Below are 19,117 nucleotides of genomic sequence, written 5' to 3' on the forward strand. Positions count from 1 at the left end.
CCAGATATCCACGCAGGGTTGGATAGCATTTGATGGTTTTTTATTGTTGTTTATTATGCACGTATTCGTTGACCTGTGTGGTGGGCTGCTGCATACAATTGCATGCAGGAATAAATAGAGTTGCATTGAATGGAACTGAATAGAATGAATAAATCCTGGGGGAAATAGTTCAGGAGTAATGATGGCCCTATACACACCAACACTTCACCAAATTTCTCAAAAATACTTTGAAGAATTAAAAATGTACTTCTGTAGTAAATACAAATTTATGTGTGGATCATTTTGAGCTCAAACAAATATACATAAGATATTTTTAACTAAAGTGAGACATTGCTTTGCTACATTTATCAAAATCAGTTCAACTGTTAATTCAAAGGAATTAAATGTCACCAATATATATCCTATTAAACAATTTGTTTGTAAGTAAACAAACTATTATTTTAGCAAATACATCTGGTCTTGTTCAGCCTTATTTATTATATACTGTAGCAACAATGCAAGCGACAGATGGCCCTGATTTATTCTATATATTTAATATACCAACAGAACATCCAGTTCCATGCTTTAATACATGTCAAGCACATATACAAATTAATAAACCTTACCCTACCAATGTGGGTACCTCTACTGTATATGCTTACATATGCTTTATGTTTGCTTTATATTTCATTAAAATTATAATTCTGTGAGCGACACCAGAACATCAAAAGCACCCGTTGCAGCCATTGAGTTGAAAAATATATAATAGAGTAGACAGAACAATGCTAAGAGTTGTAATTCAAAGATTTAAAATAAAAGGTGTTGCAACTTTCCTAAAGTAGGCTAATAGTAAACTTTCCTTTAGCTTATTTAAATACTTAGCTAATAATGAGATAAAAAACATTTACATTTCACGATGATGGCTGTTTCTTAGGAACCCATCGGTATCCCAGTATGTTAAATACATGGATAGGTTTCGGGTTCGACCACATTTTAATGGGAGACATGAAGGATGAAGGACTCAGCGGTAAATAGTTTGTCTTCTCCTGATTTAAATGTACAAACATCTGGGCTCTAAGGAAATGTTGTGAACTCAGCTAATGTATGAATAACAATGTGACATAATCAATATGCAATGTTATATCCTCTACGGGGGACCTTTCAAATAAGTTTTGCTGGTAATTTCTCATAAGTTAACATTCTGTAATTAAACTGATGTCAGTAAAACAATAATACAAAAATTAATAAACAGAGAGAATTCAGTCGAACACTGCTGCTGTATGAAGGTGTATAATGTATGCTTCACTGTAGGCTGTATGTTTGATAATCACATTTCCTCAGCCTCAGAGCTGTAGCCGTAAAACAAAACTGTTTTGTTGTTGTTGCCGGTTTTTAATCTCAATAAAAGAGATTCTGACTGCACCGGATGTCAAATAATAATATTAAAGTTAGAAACTGAATTTACTTATTTTTATTTTGATGGAAAGCGAAATCAAATATTTTTTTATGATACTGACCAACAACTTTTTACTACAAGTGTAAACCAATTCTGAAGGAACAATAAACTCCACGCTTCACGCAAGTACAGTTTAAAAATGAGCTCCTGGTTTAGTGAACCAGTGTCACGCTGTATATATAATCTACCTGAGTAACTCCAAAACAGTGAGTTGAGAAACATGTAACAATCAGGAATAATTATCTTAGCTCTCCTCAGCACAGGCCTCTAGGAAAACAACCTGCTCAACAAGCCATCTTCATACAGCAGGACGCCATGACACACTCCACAAAGCAACTTGAGAGGACAGCACTTAGAGGTATGGTTCCGCAAGAAGCCCCTGAAGTGAGGCAGGCTCGCCCGCCTCACTTCTTCCCTGACGGACGGCCCACCCCAGAGGAGCCCCGCCGGTGGACACGCACGCTGATCCAGTCTGACATGCCTGACCTTTCCTGGGCAACACGGCTGGCTCACCGTGCAGAGTGCACTGCTCGCCTGAAAAGGCCACGCAGGCGGTGCCAACGCCGCTCACCTCGCCCGCCCCCCCCTACCGCTATCTCAAGAGTTGGCGGTGGGGAAATGCCCGGGACCACTGAAAGACAGCCACTCCATCTGAGAGGCTCTCAGCCGCAAAACAAGGGTATGCCATCTGAATTTGGCAGTGATGAACGATTGGTATTCCCCATTGCACCCTCAGGGTGGAGTTTAGATTTTTGTAACAAGTGGACTATTTATGACAAAGTATGCATTGTATTTTACAAGGGAGCTGTTTTACTTTGACCTGATGCCATTTAAGATATTTCAATTAACCAATTACTCACACACAAAATGATTATGAAGATGACATTTGCATAATAATTGTTAGTTATCTCACTTAGTATAAATGTGCCGTGTGCAGAGGCTCGGTAGTGAAGGGGTCTAATGTAGTGTGTCTGCCAACAGTCTTGGACGAGGCCGAATTATCTCAGAATAGATGCTGTTTGAGCCCACTAAAGAACAAAGGATGGGAGGACTAGTAAGTGCAGAATAGATGCTGCAGCTGTGGAATGAAGAGCTGTCCCATCCAGTGAGCACTTTCCTAAGTAAAGGAAACACTTTGCACGGCAGAAATAAATCATGTGCTCATGTACTTCAGTGTAAGATTATATTTTTCAAAGGAAGAGAATGGATTTATGTTATGCTTGTGTGTCAAGCAAAAAAGAGAGCTTTAAAAAAACAAACAGACTAACACACTTGTAACATGCTATTTTAATGACTAATCTAAATCGTGATGAAATGTATAGAATCAATGACTCCAGGAACACAAACTGCAGTGAAAAACACATTCTTCTGTGTTACAACACACACACACACACACACATATCGCACATGTAGTGAGTATAGGCCATTACACCGGGGGCCCCTTTAGTGACTGTATCTGCATCTCCAGCGCATCAGTACAAGCAATTGCAAATGTCTTTTCGACTGCAATTATAAAAGAAGATATTGGGAAAATAATGCAAATCTAAAAACCAGATGTACTTTTTGATATCTTCCTCTCAGATCATTTCTGTGCATCTAAACCAAACATTGTGGGATCATTTGAACTAAGTCTTGAAATAAGATGGCATCAAAATGTTGTGATACACCAGGAGTGCAACTGTTCTGTAAGCCAACGAGAACATCTCTAAGGGGATTATCGAACAAGACACTGGGACATGCACAGGGATGTCCATCACTAACCCTTTAATTTATCCTTGTGGACTCAGAGTGCGCCTGTTTTCATAATACTCTCAGTCAATTACAGCACTGGCACAGCTGGGCAGGAACAACATCAATCTGAGCAACTGATGTGATGTCAAAGGACAAATGCAAACGTTGTATGTGTCTGAAGGCCAAGCAGTAAGATACCTTTAAATGTTGTCAGCAGCTCTTACCATCCCCATATTGCCCCCAGTCGAACAGACCCACCAAAGTGAGCCGACTGCTGGGGGATTGGTTGAGATTATTTGCCCTTTGACAATGGCTACGGTATTGCCCCTGACTTCCTGTCTAACATATTACTCCATTGGGATCACCCTCCCATCTATCATTGTTCACTTTTACTGTTGGAGACTGAAGGCCTCTGCCAATCAACACCAAGACCAAATTAAACTTTCACCATGGAGCCTCCAGTGCATGTGGCTTCGCATGCCTGTTTGTACACATTGCTCTGGGACCCTGGTGGATTGAGAGCCACAGAGCTTATTTCAGCAAAAGAAACACACACACACACATGGAAAAATCAGACATATTTACCTTATATTCCTCTGGGCTTCCTTTTCCTTATCCATAATGACGGGTACACAGTTCGTGAGCTCGGTCCAGTCCGCGTGCAGTCCGCAGCTCCAGCCGGTGGAGAACCGGGAGTAGAGCCAGGACTCCTCTTTCCCAGGTCGGTGGCACGTGCATTTCTTCTGCCCCGGCTTGCAGTCACACGGCTGCTCCAAGCGAATATTCCTCACCAAGTGTCTCCCGAAAGTGGTTCCTCCGGTCTTCTGGATGTGCAGAAACACGATCACGTCGTCCCCTTTGATGAGGAACTCCACGTGTCGGTCGAGGTCTCTTTCGGTGAAGTTGAATTGTGACGCTTGTTTCGGAGGGCTGTCGTCCTCCAGGTCCTGGTCTCGGTAGAAATCGTCGCTGTCCTGGTACGGGGTGGAGAGCAGGCTCACCCCCCCGAGTTTCTCCCCAGCCTTAAAGTAGCACGTATTACTGCCCGCGGGACAGATGTACTGGTACCCTATCATAACAAAAAGGACCGCTAAGATAGGAACCAAGATGAGCTTACTGGATCTATCATCCATCATATCAAGAGAATGTCTTCATTCCATTACTGTGAATAATAAGTAGCACCCGCGAGTTCTCCGGGGATCGATACACCCTAATGGTCCATGCCTGAAGAAAGACAATGATGCCTATTATTTACGTGCCACATGTTGATCAGATAACACCCTCCGGTAAACTGGAAGTGCACCTTTCCCCTCCGTCTGCACTGCGCTGGAATTCTTCTCCAAAGTCAAAGACTCATGGCATTCACAATGTCCTGCTGTAACTTCTAAAGCCGGCGGAGAGCTGCATCCGAGCGGGCGACTCCCATGCTCCGGCATCAAGTTCGAGATTGATTGGAGTTGTTAGTCAGTCACCACAGCCCTCTCCTCCCCCAAACCCCCCCTTCTCTATTTTTGTTTGTTTGTGCGCTTCTGTCGTGCGGACCACAGTGTGACGCGCAGGACGGGTTCACTTCGGTGACGGACGGACGTCCTCGGAGATGCGCCACGGCTCGGACTGTCGGGTTGGATCCTCCGGCGTCATCCTCGGCGGGTCGCGGCGGTCTGACTGGCTGTGTGCGCTGTGATGCTCTAGAGAGGATGCTGGTGCATCCGAGCCGACACACATATGCGTCGTGGTCGGTCTGCATCCCATGCGTCCATCCCATAATCTTGTTTCACACACAGTGCGAAGCCATACGATCACACGGACACTGAACTAAGACCACATGCACGTTTGTCTGAGAATATATATAATTCGCTGTAACTTTTTAAAGCGCATTCATCCGAGTATGACCTCTGCTGATTAGAGACTTGGCTCTGTGCTGTTCCGTCAGTGAAATGATATACAGGCTTTTCTCTCCCTTTTTAATAGCCCATTTTAAAATCTAATATCTTCTGGAAAGACAGACTATACTGTGCGAGAGCCAATTAAAAGTGAAACAGCTGCTTTCTCTGCAGCATTAATGGCTATAGTCACACATCCTTTTGAACCATAAAATACTGGTGCATTACTTTAATGGCATGCCAGGCATTTGCAGAGAAAGGTTGAGTTGAGCAATTAACATTTGTAAATTGTGAAGTAACTCTATCCATCTATATTTATATCTATTTTTATATCTATCTATCTACCTATATCTATAGATATATAGATACAGATATATCAATCTATCTATTTATCTAACTATCTAAATATCTCTCTATCTAACTATCTATCTATATGTATCATCCTTCCATCATTATGTAAATGTTTTTAATTTAAAATGTCATCAGTTCTTCTTTTATTACAGCTCCTATAGACTTAATTAAGCAGTACCGATGATTATTTTTATGAGTTCAGTGCTGATTAATTGATCAGTCATACCATGTGACTATAGTGGTCAACATGCATGACGTTTCTATAAATATGAAATGGAGAAGGCTTTAAATTATCTGCAAAGTGATACCAAAATTGAGTTTAAGAAACATTTCACACAAGGATCAATTCATTGGTCATGTTAAGCACTACTCACCCTGTAAAATGTACCAGGCTTATCTTATGGAAGATATATGGAGTTGGCTAGATATATGAAGTTGGCTAGTTTGTAAATAGTTTTTAAAGTTAAACAAATTATAAATCAGGTATACCTCACATTTTGGTGCATTGATTTCGGCTTTTTTCTCACAAATACACCAACTTTCATGCAGTCTGATACTAAATTGCTACACAGCCCCTTACATAATCGATTGATTGATAGATTCATATACGAATCGTTTAATCTATAATAACTGTTATGAGTAGGCTTGTGTTATAATAATGTTATTTACTAAGGATGTGCTGCATCTTAAAATCAACTCATCATAAACGTAAGTAACACTGCAATTATTGAATATGTATATGATAATTGGTAAGGATCCCATTCAGCTTTAACTGCCGGGCTACACCGTTTTGAACACGCACACACACGCACACACGCACACACACACACGCACGCACACGTACACGTGTATACACGCACACACGCCGTGGTGCAGCTGCAACACGCTCTCTTGTTTGGTGGTAAAGTGTTTGAGCTTCAGCGTCTGCCTCTTTAGCTGTCCGCCGCTGTGCCAGAAAGAATTACAACTTTAACACCCTCTTTTTAATACTTTACACTCACTGTCACTAATTGTTTCCACCTAAAAAATACACTGCCTTGTGCCTTGAGATGATAATAAGCCGTAATTATTTTTTTGCGTCCCGGTTGTTTTAGACACGAATTCAGGTCAGCGCGAGACATCACAATACGCCGCTACACCGGCAACAAGCTAGCGGTACTCGTCTTTAATTGCCCGAAATACATCGCGTTGTATGGAAGTGGTCAGCATCACTAACGGGGAGAAAGACACATTATTGGCAACACAGTGACGAATGGTTAAGTGCCCTTAAATGTACGTTGCATGTTTGTGGCGAACGGTCTTTGTCGACTGAGTTTGTTGTAACGTTCCCATTTCCATTGACGACGGAGGGGTGGACTTTTTGCTACAGCTAAGTTTAGTCTTTCTGACCCCTCTGGGCGGCCGGTGGGCTAAAACTACGTCTCGAGAACAAAAAAGTTCGCCATAATTTGCACATGTAACGATCGCTAGCTTCATCTGAAACTGTGTTTTCTGACTGTCTACATTTATTTCAGTAATGTCGATTGTACCGGTGTCATGGAGTAGATAATTTAGAGTAACAAACGCTACGTGGCACCTCCTTCTCTCAAGGAGCTGTACTGAAGGCGTTGTTGGTGTTTGCCCTCCGCCACTGTAGGTTCGTGTTACACCTGGCCGGAAGCAATGAGGAACGTTATTGTGCTCTCACTGCTGCTGCTGAACATACACCATGTCATATCAGCACCCAAAGGCGTCACTGCCAGTCTATCGGCAAAGTGGAGCATGACGCCTTTCCTTCTGGACACAAGGTACTCACCTCTGGATGTGCACATCTGTCACTCACACACATCTACAACAAACAAGGCCATGGTCGAGGTCACGAGGTCAAGCCCCCTCAATGCAGACTACGGCACCTCAAACTATTATTTAGTTAGTCAATTGCTCAGTTATATGTTCCCTAAATTTAGTTTCCTAGCATGTCGACTCTCAGGACTAACAACCTTTCTTTATTTGTCCTATCTTTTATGTCTAAATATATTGTGTCTAAATCTGGAGTTGACACATAAAATATCAACAATGCTTACTTAAAAAAAAAGGTCGACAGTTAACTTCCTCCTAGTTGGTTAAAACATTTAAATGTCCACTAGCATACAGAAACCATGACCTCATTGACCTCGATGGGCCTTGGGATGCAATACTGAAATTATTTGACCATAATATTGATTTGTATTAGTTGCCTCATATTCAAGTAAAAGGAACTACTGCAGGTTTTAATAATTGTATGTGGGGAAAATTATTCTTAAAGTGACAGTTTCCATCCCAAAATAAATATAGCCATACTGTAAACAAGTGACCTTTTCGTATTTATAAACAGTGGATTTAAATAGCAGCCACATGTAATTCTGTTAACACTATTTATGACTTGCTGTGGATAAAGCTCTGTTTTTATGGTATAACCAGAGCCTTTGGTCAAGAACATATGATTTTATTCTTCCGTGTGTGAACATATTTTGATGTGATTTTAATTTTTGTAACCTACATTATGTCTGTATAGTCTGTGTGATGATACTTCACAGCGAAATGTTTGAACAATAAAATGATTGGTCTTTAGCTTTAAGTGGTTATTTGCAACATATTGTGGTTATTGAATAATGCTGACTAATATTTTTATTTTACTCATGTAGTGAATTTATTGGAGAAGATGGGAATGAAAAATTCTGGCAGTTTGTTGACACCGTGAAAGAGCTCACTGTTTACAAACAAGGAGGTGGGTTGATCTCATGATAATCCAAAATATATTTAAAAAAACGTTGAGACCTTGACATGTGTGTTTCTCTTTTAAGATACCTAATTATTACTAATGTTGATGTGTCTCACAGAATCCGTGCGCTCGTACTACAACTTGATCCTGAAGAAGGCTGGCCAGTTTCTCACAGATCTTCAAGTTAATCTCCTCAGATTTGCTCTGGCCCTTCGGTCATACTCACCAGCTGTGCAAGCATCTCAGCAGGTATGTTGTGATCATTCAGTAAGACAAATTAAAAACCTTCTCAAGATTAGCATGGGAATATTACGGTATGCAAGAGAGTGAGGTTCCTTTATTTTTTGGGGCTGTTGCATTGTCTATCCTATTCTTGAGCCAGGTTGCTCTGCAGTCTTTTCAATTTCTTTGGCAACATTTTTAAAGGTAATTATTCTCAAACTACTTAAATATTACACACTAATTATTCATTTTCTCACAATATAATTTGTATATATCTCTGTGGTTTCTCACATAATTAAAACGTGGATAAGGTTCATTATCTGTAATGAATCCAGTGACAAACAAGAGTTAGCGCTGCTGATCACGTAATTGTATCACTCTCAGATGCATTTATCAACATGCACATTGAGCGCCGCCTTATATGCAAATTTCGAACCTTTCACTAATTGAGTGAAATATCTCAACATTCATGGTCCCCACAGGATGAATATCAGTTACTTTAATCTTCCTCTGACTTTTCATCTAGCGCCAGTATCTGGTCAAAATTCCAATTTGTCTGATACTTTGGTTTATGCCTAAGTATATAAGTATACAACGATGCACTGGTTGAAGAAGTTGACTGAATAATGGCCGTTTGCAGCTGAAATGAGGTGTTGTTCTGCACAGTGTACATCGTTGTGATGACTGCTGTAGAATATTAATCATGTTGTGGCCACTGTTTTAAACAATATTCCTTCACTCCTCGCTGCTCTTTAACAGATAGCCAGTGATGAGCCTCCGCCCGAGGCTTGCCCTGCCTTCATCTCCATCCACGGTCAACACGGCTGCAGTACCAAAGACATCAAGAAGCTCCTGAAGGCAGCTGCAGGCAGGTAATGCAGAAAGGCGCTTTCTTCCCCTCCGTAGATAAACTCAATCTGTAATGCAGAACAATATGAAAAGTGGAAATGGTTGTTTTGTTATATCAAATGTTGCTTTTACTGACTCCACTTTCCCTGTAATGAACACAGAAAAGGTATTTAAATGAGATTATTTCATTTCTGTGATACTTTTCAATTATTTGCAGGCCCAAACCATATTTATACAATAAAGACCACATATATCCAGGGTTCAATAAAACCGATGTGCCAATCGTGATCCTCTATGCTGAGATTGGAACCAAGAAGTTTGCCTCGTTTCATAAGGTGCTGTCTGAGAAGGCTGGAGAGGGCACACTTATATATGTGCTGCGGCATTTTGTAGCGGTGAGTAGAAATGCTTTTGTAGCTATTTTACAGGAATGTTGCACTGATGTTTTTAATAAATAATGGGGTTTCCTGTTAGTCTGGTATCTAACTTGTGGTTGTTTATTTTTCGTGATGTACATTGGAAATTAGCAGTAACTAAATCCTGTGATAAATAGCATTAGGAAATTGTTGTGCAGTTCTCTATGTATATACTTATCTCTTCCAGTCTTCTTCAATCTTTTGGTTTTCCCTCTGAAGAACTCTGTTAGATAAGGATATTCTATCATTTTCATACTGTCAAATCACATGTAAAGATCAAAACAAACTTGTATATTTATCCTGTTGACAAATAGTATCTATGTATCCAAAGCCTAACATAGCATATTCCTCGGTGCCATACAACTCCATTGTTTCATCTTTACTTTAGATGATGGCACTGCAGTTGGGGTTTGGTAATATGAAGATATGTATTGTCAGTATAATTGAAGAACATAATACATTCTTCTATTGAGCTTGTATCGCAATGTCAGAAAAACTAACAGCATTATTTACATCAGTTAGACAGCGCTTTACTTCACTGTGAGAGGGCTCAACATGCAGAAACAGGAGGTTCATGATACTTTTTTCTCTTCACATATTTTGCTTGAAACTGAAATGTTTCTTTTGCAATTAGGTTCTTAGTAAGATGAGAAACTTGGTGGGTGTTTTTTACGTATACAAGTCAAACGAGTATACAAAAATAGGCTTTACCATGTGGTTATTTTATATGGACTATTAAGCCTATTTATTGAATTTGGTCATTTTGCCCATATCACCTAACTCCAATTGCAGTGGTATAACAGTGACATATTACTCCTTTTTAGGAGATTTTTCCAAATCTAACTGAAAACTAGAAAAAATACCACGATTGGAAAAAATAAATACTTTTCTTGAACCTGTCTGTGAAGAAAAGCAGAGTGTGGGAGTGAAAGACTTCTGCCTGTGAAAGCACGAGGCAGTGCTTTGAATCTCGGTGACTGTCAGGGTTGAATGTCAGTGAATCTGCTGCAGCATGTGGGGGCCCATGTGCTTCTGGTTCCTTTTGGTAAAACTTGTTATGGGTTGGAACTTTCACGAACTGCGTCGTATCGTCAACGGCTCAGAGAAGGTTTAACTTTTTTTCTAAATTGGAAGGAGTTCAGCCAAACAATGAAAATCAAACCCAGACCATTACAACTCTTCGGCAAGCTTCAGATGGAGTCCAATGGTGGTGCACTTTACACCGCTCCGGCCACCTTTTGGCATTGCACATGGTGACGTTAGGCATGTTCGCCATTGGAGAGTGGAGACCCATATCAGGAAGTGACCACAAACTGATTGTCTTGACGTTGCCTCCCGAGGCGTTCTTGGAGATCGGTTGTGACCGCTGCCACTTGCAAATAAAGATAATTTTTCCGGGAGTCAGCATTCGGCCTACTGCTGTGCAGCTAAGCTGTTGTTGCTCCAAGGCGTTTCCATTTCACAATTACAGAACTTGCACTGTGGCATTATCTAGTAGACCAGAAATCTGATTAACTTATTGGAAAGATGGCATCCCATCACAGTACCATTCTGGAAGTCTCACTCTCCTCTCAATGTTTGTGAATGGAGATCAACATTAATTTGAATGCGTGTCCACATCATTTTGACTCTAAATTGTAAATAGGTTTAGGCGTAAAAGCATTTCCCATGGAATAGATGTGCTGTGTTGATGATTATTACACAGCATTTTTGAAAGAGATGTCCACGTGAACAAAACTCTACACCATTTTACATTCATTCCATTACTCTGCCTCCCACTGCTTGCAGCATCCAAAGCCTCAAAAGATGCTTTTATCTGGGTATGGTGTTGAGCTGGCTATCAAAAGCACAGAATACAAAGCCGTGGATGACACCAAAGTAAAAGGTCAGTTTGGGATTTATCAAACATTTTGTGCTGGACTTCGCTGTGTCCAAGGCAATGAAACACAAATCTTGTGCTCTGTAGATTCAGGTGCAAACGCTGAGGAAGACAATAATGATGAAGTCCAAGGGTTTGTTTTTGGAACATTAAAGTAAGTGGCTTAAATGTAACCTGTCATTTAACATACAGTTTTAAAATATATATTTTCTATTGTATGTTCTGATTTGACTGCTGGTCATGCTTGCTTTGTGTGACTTTATACAAAAGATGGAAGATAAATCATTAATTCTATTTCTATCTTCTTCTTGTCCAATTTTCTCTTTTAAGGAAATCTCACCCTGAACTCGAGGAGCAACTGGTCGAACTTCGCAGACATCTCCTCGAGAGTACAAACGACATGGTCCCTCTCAAAGTGTGGGAAATGCAAGGTATCGGTTTCCTATTCAAGATGTCAAATGATCATGAGGCAAAAAAATACTAATCATTACAGACATTTTTAATTACTGCAGTGAGGAATGTTTTTGTTTTAGCTGTCGAGTTGGTGCATATCATACCATTTGTGGCTTCAGATGCTTTCATTTGGAACTGTTGTCTTTGTTTAACAGTTACAAAGTTTATCAACATATTGAATATATTATGATTTGATTGCTTTGCACGGACTGGATTTGTCGAAACATGTGCATTCGAAGATATAGATGTTGATTCATGATTTAATCTCCACAGATCTTAGTGTCCAGGCAGCTGCCAGAATAATGTCCGTGCCAAAGTTTGATGCTTTGAAGCTGATGCGAGACCTCAGTCAGAACTTTCCGAGCAAAGCCAGGTCAGAATCTTCCTCTTATTTTCTCTTTCTGGCTGCCTGGCTGACACATTTGGCCACATTTCAATGGGCCCTGTGTTACAACGTGTGAATCCAGACACAACAAATACTGTTGTAAAGTGCACATGAAGTTTGTGTTTTAAAAACCCATTTGTTTCAGCATTATCTATTAAATACAACTTTGATACAGAGATCTAATCAGCTTTTTTATGTCTGCTTATTTTAGCTCCGACAGCTTGTAATACACCAAAGCTAATAACACCCAAAAATGCTGAGTAAGAGTCAGGTGTTTATGGGGTGGTGACTGAAGACATACCATCTTGAGGGCCCATATGTTTTTGGAGATTAAAACTGGCATTTTACTGCCGGCTCGGGATGTGGTAAAAGCTGATGGTGACTGTACATGTTTTACTGTTCCCACAGATCACTGACAAGAGTGGCCGTAAAGCAGGAAATGAGAAAAGAAATCGAGGAGAACCAAAAGGTGCGATATAATAAGCAGCCTTTCCACATGATACTCCAGGATTCTATTCGATAACAACCTGAGTCGGTTTCTAATCTGTATCTGGAATAAATTACATAACAACATAACATTTTACTTTTTTTTTCTTCTTCTAATTCCACAGTCTCAGTGTGCAAATCTGTCATTTATGGGGTTTGGCATTCGACTAAAATCTTTTGAACTTGTTCTTTCAGCGACTCGGCGAGTCCATTGGCGTACACCCGGGAGACGGAGAGCTCTTCATCAACGGACTGCACATTGATCTGGACATTCACAACCCTTTCAGGTAGGAACCCGGCAGGAGGGCAGTGTCTGAGTCTGCCTTCGTTCTCCCCAGGACGCCTCACACTTATGCGTCGGCTCAGTAATCCTGTTGCAACAAGATCAAAGTTTATTGCTCTGCAAAGCGACTCACGTCGTTAATGTGTATAAAACACTGACCTTTCGATTTCATATTTACAGCATTTTAGATATCCTCAGAGGAGAGGCCAGGGTCTTAGAAGGGCTTCATAACTTAGGCATAAAAGGAGAACATCAAGGCAAGCTGCTGAGGCTACCTGTGAACGCTGTGGATGACAGCTATGCCTTAGATATCAGACATCCAGCTATAATGGTGAGTCTTGTCCAAAAGCATGGTTCTTCTGGCCCAGATGCAGGCGTTTGTTTTTCTTTGTGTACCAGGGTGTGTACTAAGTGCATCAGTCATCAGACTAGCAACAGTCTCGAACCTGCCAGCAACTTCAGGTATTAATTAGGACTCAGCCAAGTAAAGCTCCCAAATATAAAATATTTTTTGCCCCTCTGGACATTTTAATATTTCAGGTACTATAAAACTTCTAAAATGAAGAATTTAAGCCTTCCCACATTCAACCGAGAGGTCTGTCATTTCCCTCTCTCGTTACTAGGAACATGTGGGGAGGCTTGAACAGCAAGTTACAGTGAGTGAGAGACCACTGTTAGTCCCAGATTGGCCAGCAATGATGGATTATATTGCCGCTATGCTTATGGTCATTTATCATAAAAAGCAATTTCTAAAAGCTCACTGATGGTGGGTGGCAGAGTTTTTTAACGAATATAAATGTTAAGTGTTCACATCAGATCCAGCTTATTTCTGTCCACAAACTGTTTACTTATATTTCTTGCAACAGCTTTATTTACATGCCTGTGATTACCTGTTTATTGTGCATGTAGGTTACATTAAAAACCTTTTACACCGTGTAAATAAATAGTTCAGTTAACCGAAAATCGATTATTCTCTCTAAAGTTAGCTAATGCAACACTGTTTAATGTTATGTATGTTTGAAATTCAATGTCCCTCGCATTGGCTACCCAACATTATCAGTATTGCCTTTCACGGCGGCTTGATTCTTGCCATGTCACGAGAACACACCAGAATTGTGGGATCACGGTCCACAAAATATTCAAGTACTGCATTTCTACCCGGTAAGCTGGAGCACGGGCCAATCAGCGTCCTGGGAGGAGCTACCGGCAGCTCCGGGCGTAGTTGAGGACAAGAGGAGAATATTTCTTCTTTGAAAGAAGAGCAAAGAGCGGCACAGAAAGATTTTCTCGGAGGAAACTATGTTTTCCCTCTTCTACTAAAATATATCATTATCTACACTGCTAAAAAAAATTAAAGGAACACTTATTTATCAGGGTATGGCATGAATTGAATTGCACTTTTTTGATAATTATCTGATCAGTTAAGTAGCAGAGGGGGTTGTTAATCAGTTTCTGCTGCATTGGTGTTGATGGAATTAACAACAGGTGCACTAGAGGGGCAACAATGAGACGACCCCCAAAATAGGACTGGTTTTGCATGTGGAGGCCATTTCAAGTTTCTCCCTCTTGATCGCTTTGACTGGTTTTCCATTAGTGTTGGCTTTAGCTAGAGTCATTATCTCTACTGGGAGCATGAGGCGATTTCTTAACCCTACAGAAGTCGCACAGATTGTCCAACTCCTCCAGGATGGCACATCCACGCCGTTGCAAGGAGATTTGATGTGTCTCCCAGCACAATCTCCAGAACATGGAGGAGATTCCAGGAGACAGGCAGTTACTCTCGGAGAGCTGGACAGGGCCGTGGAAGGTCCTCAACCCATCAGCAGGACCGATATCTGCTGCTTTGTGCAAGGAGGAACAGGTTGAGCACTGGCCGAGCCCTACAGAATGACCTCCAGCAGGCCACTGGTGTGAATGTCTCTGCCCAAACAGTCAGAAACAGACTTCATGAGGCGTCCTGTAGTGTGCCCTGTGCTCACTGCCCAGCACCGTGGAGCTCGATTGGCATTTGGTTCACCCTGAGCACCTGTGATAGACGTGAAAGGGTCTGGAGAAGCCAAGGAGAACACTATGCTGCCTGCAACATTGTTCAGGATGATCGGTTTGGTGGTGGGTCAGTGATGGTCTGGGGAGGCATATCCACGGAGGGACGCACAGACCTCTACAGGCTAGAGAACGGCAGTCTAACTGCCATTAGGTATCGGGATGAAATCCTTGACCCCATGGTCAAACCCTACGCTGGTGGAGTAGGTCCTGGGTTCCTCCTGATGCACGACAATGCCCGGTCCCATGTGGCAAGGGTATGCAGGCAGTACCTGGAGGATGAAGAAATTGATCCAATTGAATGGCCCTCACGATCACCTGACCTAAACCCGATAGAACACCTCTGGGACATTATGTTTCGGTCCATCAGATGCCGCCAGGTTGCTCCTCAGACTTTACAGGAGCTCACTGATGCCCTTAGACAGATCTGGGAGGACATCCCACAAGACACCATCCGTCGTCTCATTAGGAGCATGCCGCAACGTTGTCAAGCATGCATACAAGCACGTGGGGGCCACACAAGATCTTGAGAAGCATTTTGAGTTGCAGAAATTTAATTTTGGCAAAATGGACGAGCCTGCCACATCATTTTTACACTTTGATTTTCGGGGTGTCTATAAAATTGAGCCCTCTGTAGGCTGAAAACTTTTATTTCCATCAAAGATGTGGCATCCTTTCGTTCCTAAGACATTAAACTGTCCATATCAGTGTAGATATCCAACATAATTTGTTTTCACATTGAGATCTGATATGTTTTTAAAGTGTTCCTGAGCAGTGTATGACGGTTTATCAGAAGGTAAATCGAAGTACGCCAGGTATTGTGAATCAGTGTCTTAAGTCGTGTCATTCACGCCCAAAACCCAACTCGGGTATGAACTTAAACTAAACCCTCAGATAAAGCAAAGTCAGTATTCTGATTGCTTTGATAGGTATCATGTCATTAGAAATATAGAAAACACCATTCTGCTCGTAAGAAATGTGAGGTACTTAATTTCAACCTTTTCCAGGGTTGCTCTTCTGAATTTCATTTTTTTCACACACGCCCTCTTTTTTGTATCCACTTTCCAGTGGATAAATGACATAGAGAACGACTCAGTGTATCGCAACTGGCCAACGGGAGTACAGGAGCTCCTCCGAGCCACTTTTCCTGGAGTCATTCGGCAGATTCGACACAATCTCTTTAACCTGGTGAGTCTCCCAAAGGCCAGAAATGCTGCAGGGCCGCGATGATAAAGGGAATGGAATTGAGAACGGTCTCCATTATAGTGGACATGTGAAGCTGTTTGGAGGCTTCTGACTCTTCTCTCCTAGTCTAGATTACATGTTATCTTTTGTAATCATTCAGGTACTGCAGTCAGATACACAATCACAGAGAATACTGAGTACATGTTCATACTTAACATTTGCTCTGATCATCCGAACTGTCTGGGTCTGGGTGTATTGTTGGATTTGCTAAACGTCGCTCCAACCATGTTCCAAGTCGGATAACGAGTGTTTCCACTTGTATTATGATTCAGATTTGATGATGAAGCTTTTGCTGTTGTTAGGTGCTGTTCCTAGATCCACTACAGGAGGAAAGTGTTGAGCTGGTGAAACTGGCAGAGCTTTTCTACAAGCACAAGATCCCCCTGAGGTCGGTGCTGTTACCTCTGAAGTAACCTCTGCATCTGTTTATAGCGTCTAAGTCTTGGCGTTTAGACTCTTAACCAGATAGTGATTGTCATTTCAGCTCCAAATTGAAAACTTGCTTTTGCCCCTTTCTATAGAATTGGCTTTGTGTTTGTTGTCAACACCAAAGAGGAGATTGATGGCTTCTCAGATGCAGGGGTGGGATTTTTCAGACTGCTGAATTACATTGCAGACGAGTATGATTTATCCCAGGCTCTGATGTCCATGGTCTCCGTAAGTATATTACATTCATAAATCTCTGTTGTTTTAGAAAGCACCTCTTTAAGAATAACTAAAGCACACTCCTCGCCAGCTCGTATCTATTCACGCCTCGGAAGTATGTTTTTATTGCGCCTTGTGTTCCAATGGCTTGAGACATTATTGGACCAGATGAGTCGGTGGGATTTTTCATCTGGTATCAGCTTTGTCAAATAGTGTTGGGAATTATTGACCGCCGCAGAAATCTGAAGACGGTGATCAAATCTGATCTGACTCGCCACCGTCTTGCAGTTGTACAACCAAGTAGAAGGAGGAGAGACGCTGTCTGTCGATACGATCTCTGCTTACCTGAAGAGAAAGTTCCCCAAAGCCAGCGCTCAGAGGATTCTTGGCGTAGAATCTGAGTATGATGACAAAAGAAAAGTAAGAACACGTTCTTATTGTTTTTTCGAAGTTAAAATAATTACTTGAAAAGATAATTAATAGGAGCATCCAAGTATCCAATCCATCTTGTGTGTGTTCCAGGACGGTGCCCTTTTCTACAAAAAGAGTGGCCTGGGTTCCTTGCCAGTGGCTTTATTTAATGGAGTCCCTCTGAGCCCTGATGAGATGGACCCAGATGAGCTGGAAACCCTCATCCTGCAGCGCATCATGGACACCACCACCACCTTCCAGAGAGCTGTCTTTATGGTACAACATGTCTGCATGGAAACACTCTCACGCTTCATATTCAACCTCCCAAATCAAACCCTTTTTATTTGCGGACGCGAAAACTTCACTGTTGGCTCTTAGAACTTAGCTATCCACCAAAAACAGCTTCTCCTTTTGGATTGATGTCCTCAGTGACTCACTCGCATCTGTTTTATCCGATGACCACAGGGTCAGTTGACTGATGACTCCAATGTGGTGGACTACCTCATGGAGCAGCCAAACGTGGTTCCCAGGATGAACCCTCTTATTCTAAACACTGACCGCAAGTACCTCGACTTCACTTCCAAACCAGGTGAACATCTGAAACTATCCATTTTTGATTCACTGCCTATAATCCTCTCTTTTAATTCAACTTGTTCTTTCTTGCTTTGCAGTCGTAGATGATTGGGATGACACGACTATGTTTTCATTCTATGACTCCAGAGACAAAACAGCTGTGATGGCAAAGAGGATGAAATACTTTACAAATGCTGGTAAGAAATCCTATAAATTCATATTAATTCATGCCTTGGTTTCCTTAAACACAATTTCAGATGAAAACCCACCGTTTCATTTATAGTAACAAAATAACTTGCAACAATCTAAATCACATTCAAGCATCTACATGTTGTCATGTAAACTGGAGCATTCTGCATTTACTTGTTGAAAATATGTCCGATGAGCTGTATCTGAACAAAATCAATCCTACACTGCTTCACTCATCTATGAAAGTGTGAAATTGACCTTTGTTAAAGCAAACAGGCTGCGCTGCGTTCTGCTGGCTGGCTTTCAGCCAACAATCTAAATGGTCGTCAGAGCTGCATTTAGCTGCTCAGGCTTGGAGTGTACCTGTTTCACTGAGGCTGAGGAGGCTTATTGCCACTCTCCATCTGCGACGAGTTGATAGACTGACTGGGGGGGATGTATTACGAAGACAGGTGGCACAATTCTCGACTAATTTACTGAGCTCTGTGCCAGATGTCTCAGTTTCTCTCACATCTAACGCACCAACAGTCGTGTTAACAAATATGCCTAATTTTCCTTCTCACTTTCATCTGATTCTCATTATCCTTTACAGGATTAGCAGTGCCACATACATGATTTAGGTTGACATTGAGATAAAAACTGCTCAAAAATACATTTGGCCATCATTGGTACTCAAACAGTTTATTGTAGGAATGTCAGGAAACTGGCCATAATGTATTTCAACGCTGAAATTGAAATGTCATGTGATATGTATGTAGAGTTTAGAGTACAACCGAGTCATTGCTCTCATACCTTAGATGAGGATGGGATGAGTGCTGTGACCTTGTGGATAGCCGGAGATTTTGAGAAGCTCTCAGGAAGACAACTTCTACTCGGTGCTCTGAAACGTGTGGTGAGT

At 41.4% G+C, this 19,117-nt stretch overlaps 2 protein-coding genes across 4 annotated transcripts in view; one reads left to right on the forward strand and one right to left on the reverse strand.

Moving 5' to 3' along the window:
• The window catches only part of hs6st3b (heparan sulfate 6-O-sulfotransferase 3b), a 57,139-nt gene extending 52,804 nt beyond the window's left edge, over positions 1-4,335 (reverse strand). Inside the window, exon 1 of the mRNA XM_056431429.1 lies at positions 3,752-4,335. Within this exon, the coding sequence (XP_056287404.1) occupies positions 3,752-4,302 (551 nt within the window). The 5' untranslated portion in view covers positions 4,303-4,335. The remainder of the gene's footprint in view (positions 1-3,751) is intronic.
• Positions 4,336-6,564: 2,229 nt separating this feature from the next.
• uggt2 (UDP-glucose glycoprotein glucosyltransferase 2) overlaps positions 6,565-19,117 on the forward strand; it is a 36,648-nt gene continuing 24,095 nt past the window's right edge. For 2 of the 3 annotated variants that reach the window (XM_056431373.1, XM_056431392.1), the window contains exons 1-21: positions 6,565-6,672; positions 7,037-7,187; positions 8,064-8,146; positions 8,259-8,389; positions 9,122-9,234; positions 9,429-9,606; positions 11,416-11,512; positions 11,594-11,660; positions 11,837-11,937; positions 12,233-12,332; positions 12,753-12,813; positions 13,026-13,117; positions 13,294-13,444; positions 16,225-16,344; positions 16,704-16,789; positions 16,923-17,058; positions 17,335-17,466; positions 17,569-17,733; positions 17,923-18,046; positions 18,129-18,227; positions 19,017-19,111. In XM_056431373.1, coding sequence (XP_056287348.1) covers positions 7,063-7,187; positions 8,064-8,146; positions 8,259-8,389; positions 9,122-9,234; positions 9,429-9,606; positions 11,416-11,512; positions 11,594-11,660; positions 11,837-11,937; positions 12,233-12,332; positions 12,753-12,813; positions 13,026-13,117; positions 13,294-13,444; positions 16,225-16,344; positions 16,704-16,789; positions 16,923-17,058; positions 17,335-17,466; positions 17,569-17,733; positions 17,923-18,046; positions 18,129-18,227; positions 19,017-19,111 — 2,256 coding nt within the window. In that variant the 5' untranslated portion in view covers positions 6,565-6,672; positions 7,037-7,062. The remainder of the gene's footprint in view (positions 6,673-7,036; positions 7,188-8,063; positions 8,147-8,258; positions 8,390-9,121; positions 9,235-9,428; positions 9,607-11,415; positions 11,513-11,593; positions 11,661-11,836; positions 11,938-12,232; positions 12,333-12,752; positions 12,814-13,025; positions 13,118-13,293; positions 13,445-16,224; positions 16,345-16,703; positions 16,790-16,922; positions 17,059-17,334; positions 17,467-17,568; positions 17,734-17,922; positions 18,047-18,128; positions 18,228-19,016; positions 19,112-19,117) is intronic. The other variant, XM_056431384.1, reaches the window with a different exon arrangement.

This window comes from Pseudoliparis swirei, chromosome 2, assembly GCF_029220125.1.
Source record: "Pseudoliparis swirei isolate HS2019 ecotype Mariana Trench chromosome 2, NWPU_hadal_v1, whole genome shotgun sequence".
NCBI classification, from domain to species: domain Eukaryota; kingdom Metazoa; phylum Chordata; class Actinopteri; order Perciformes; family Liparidae; genus Pseudoliparis; species Pseudoliparis swirei.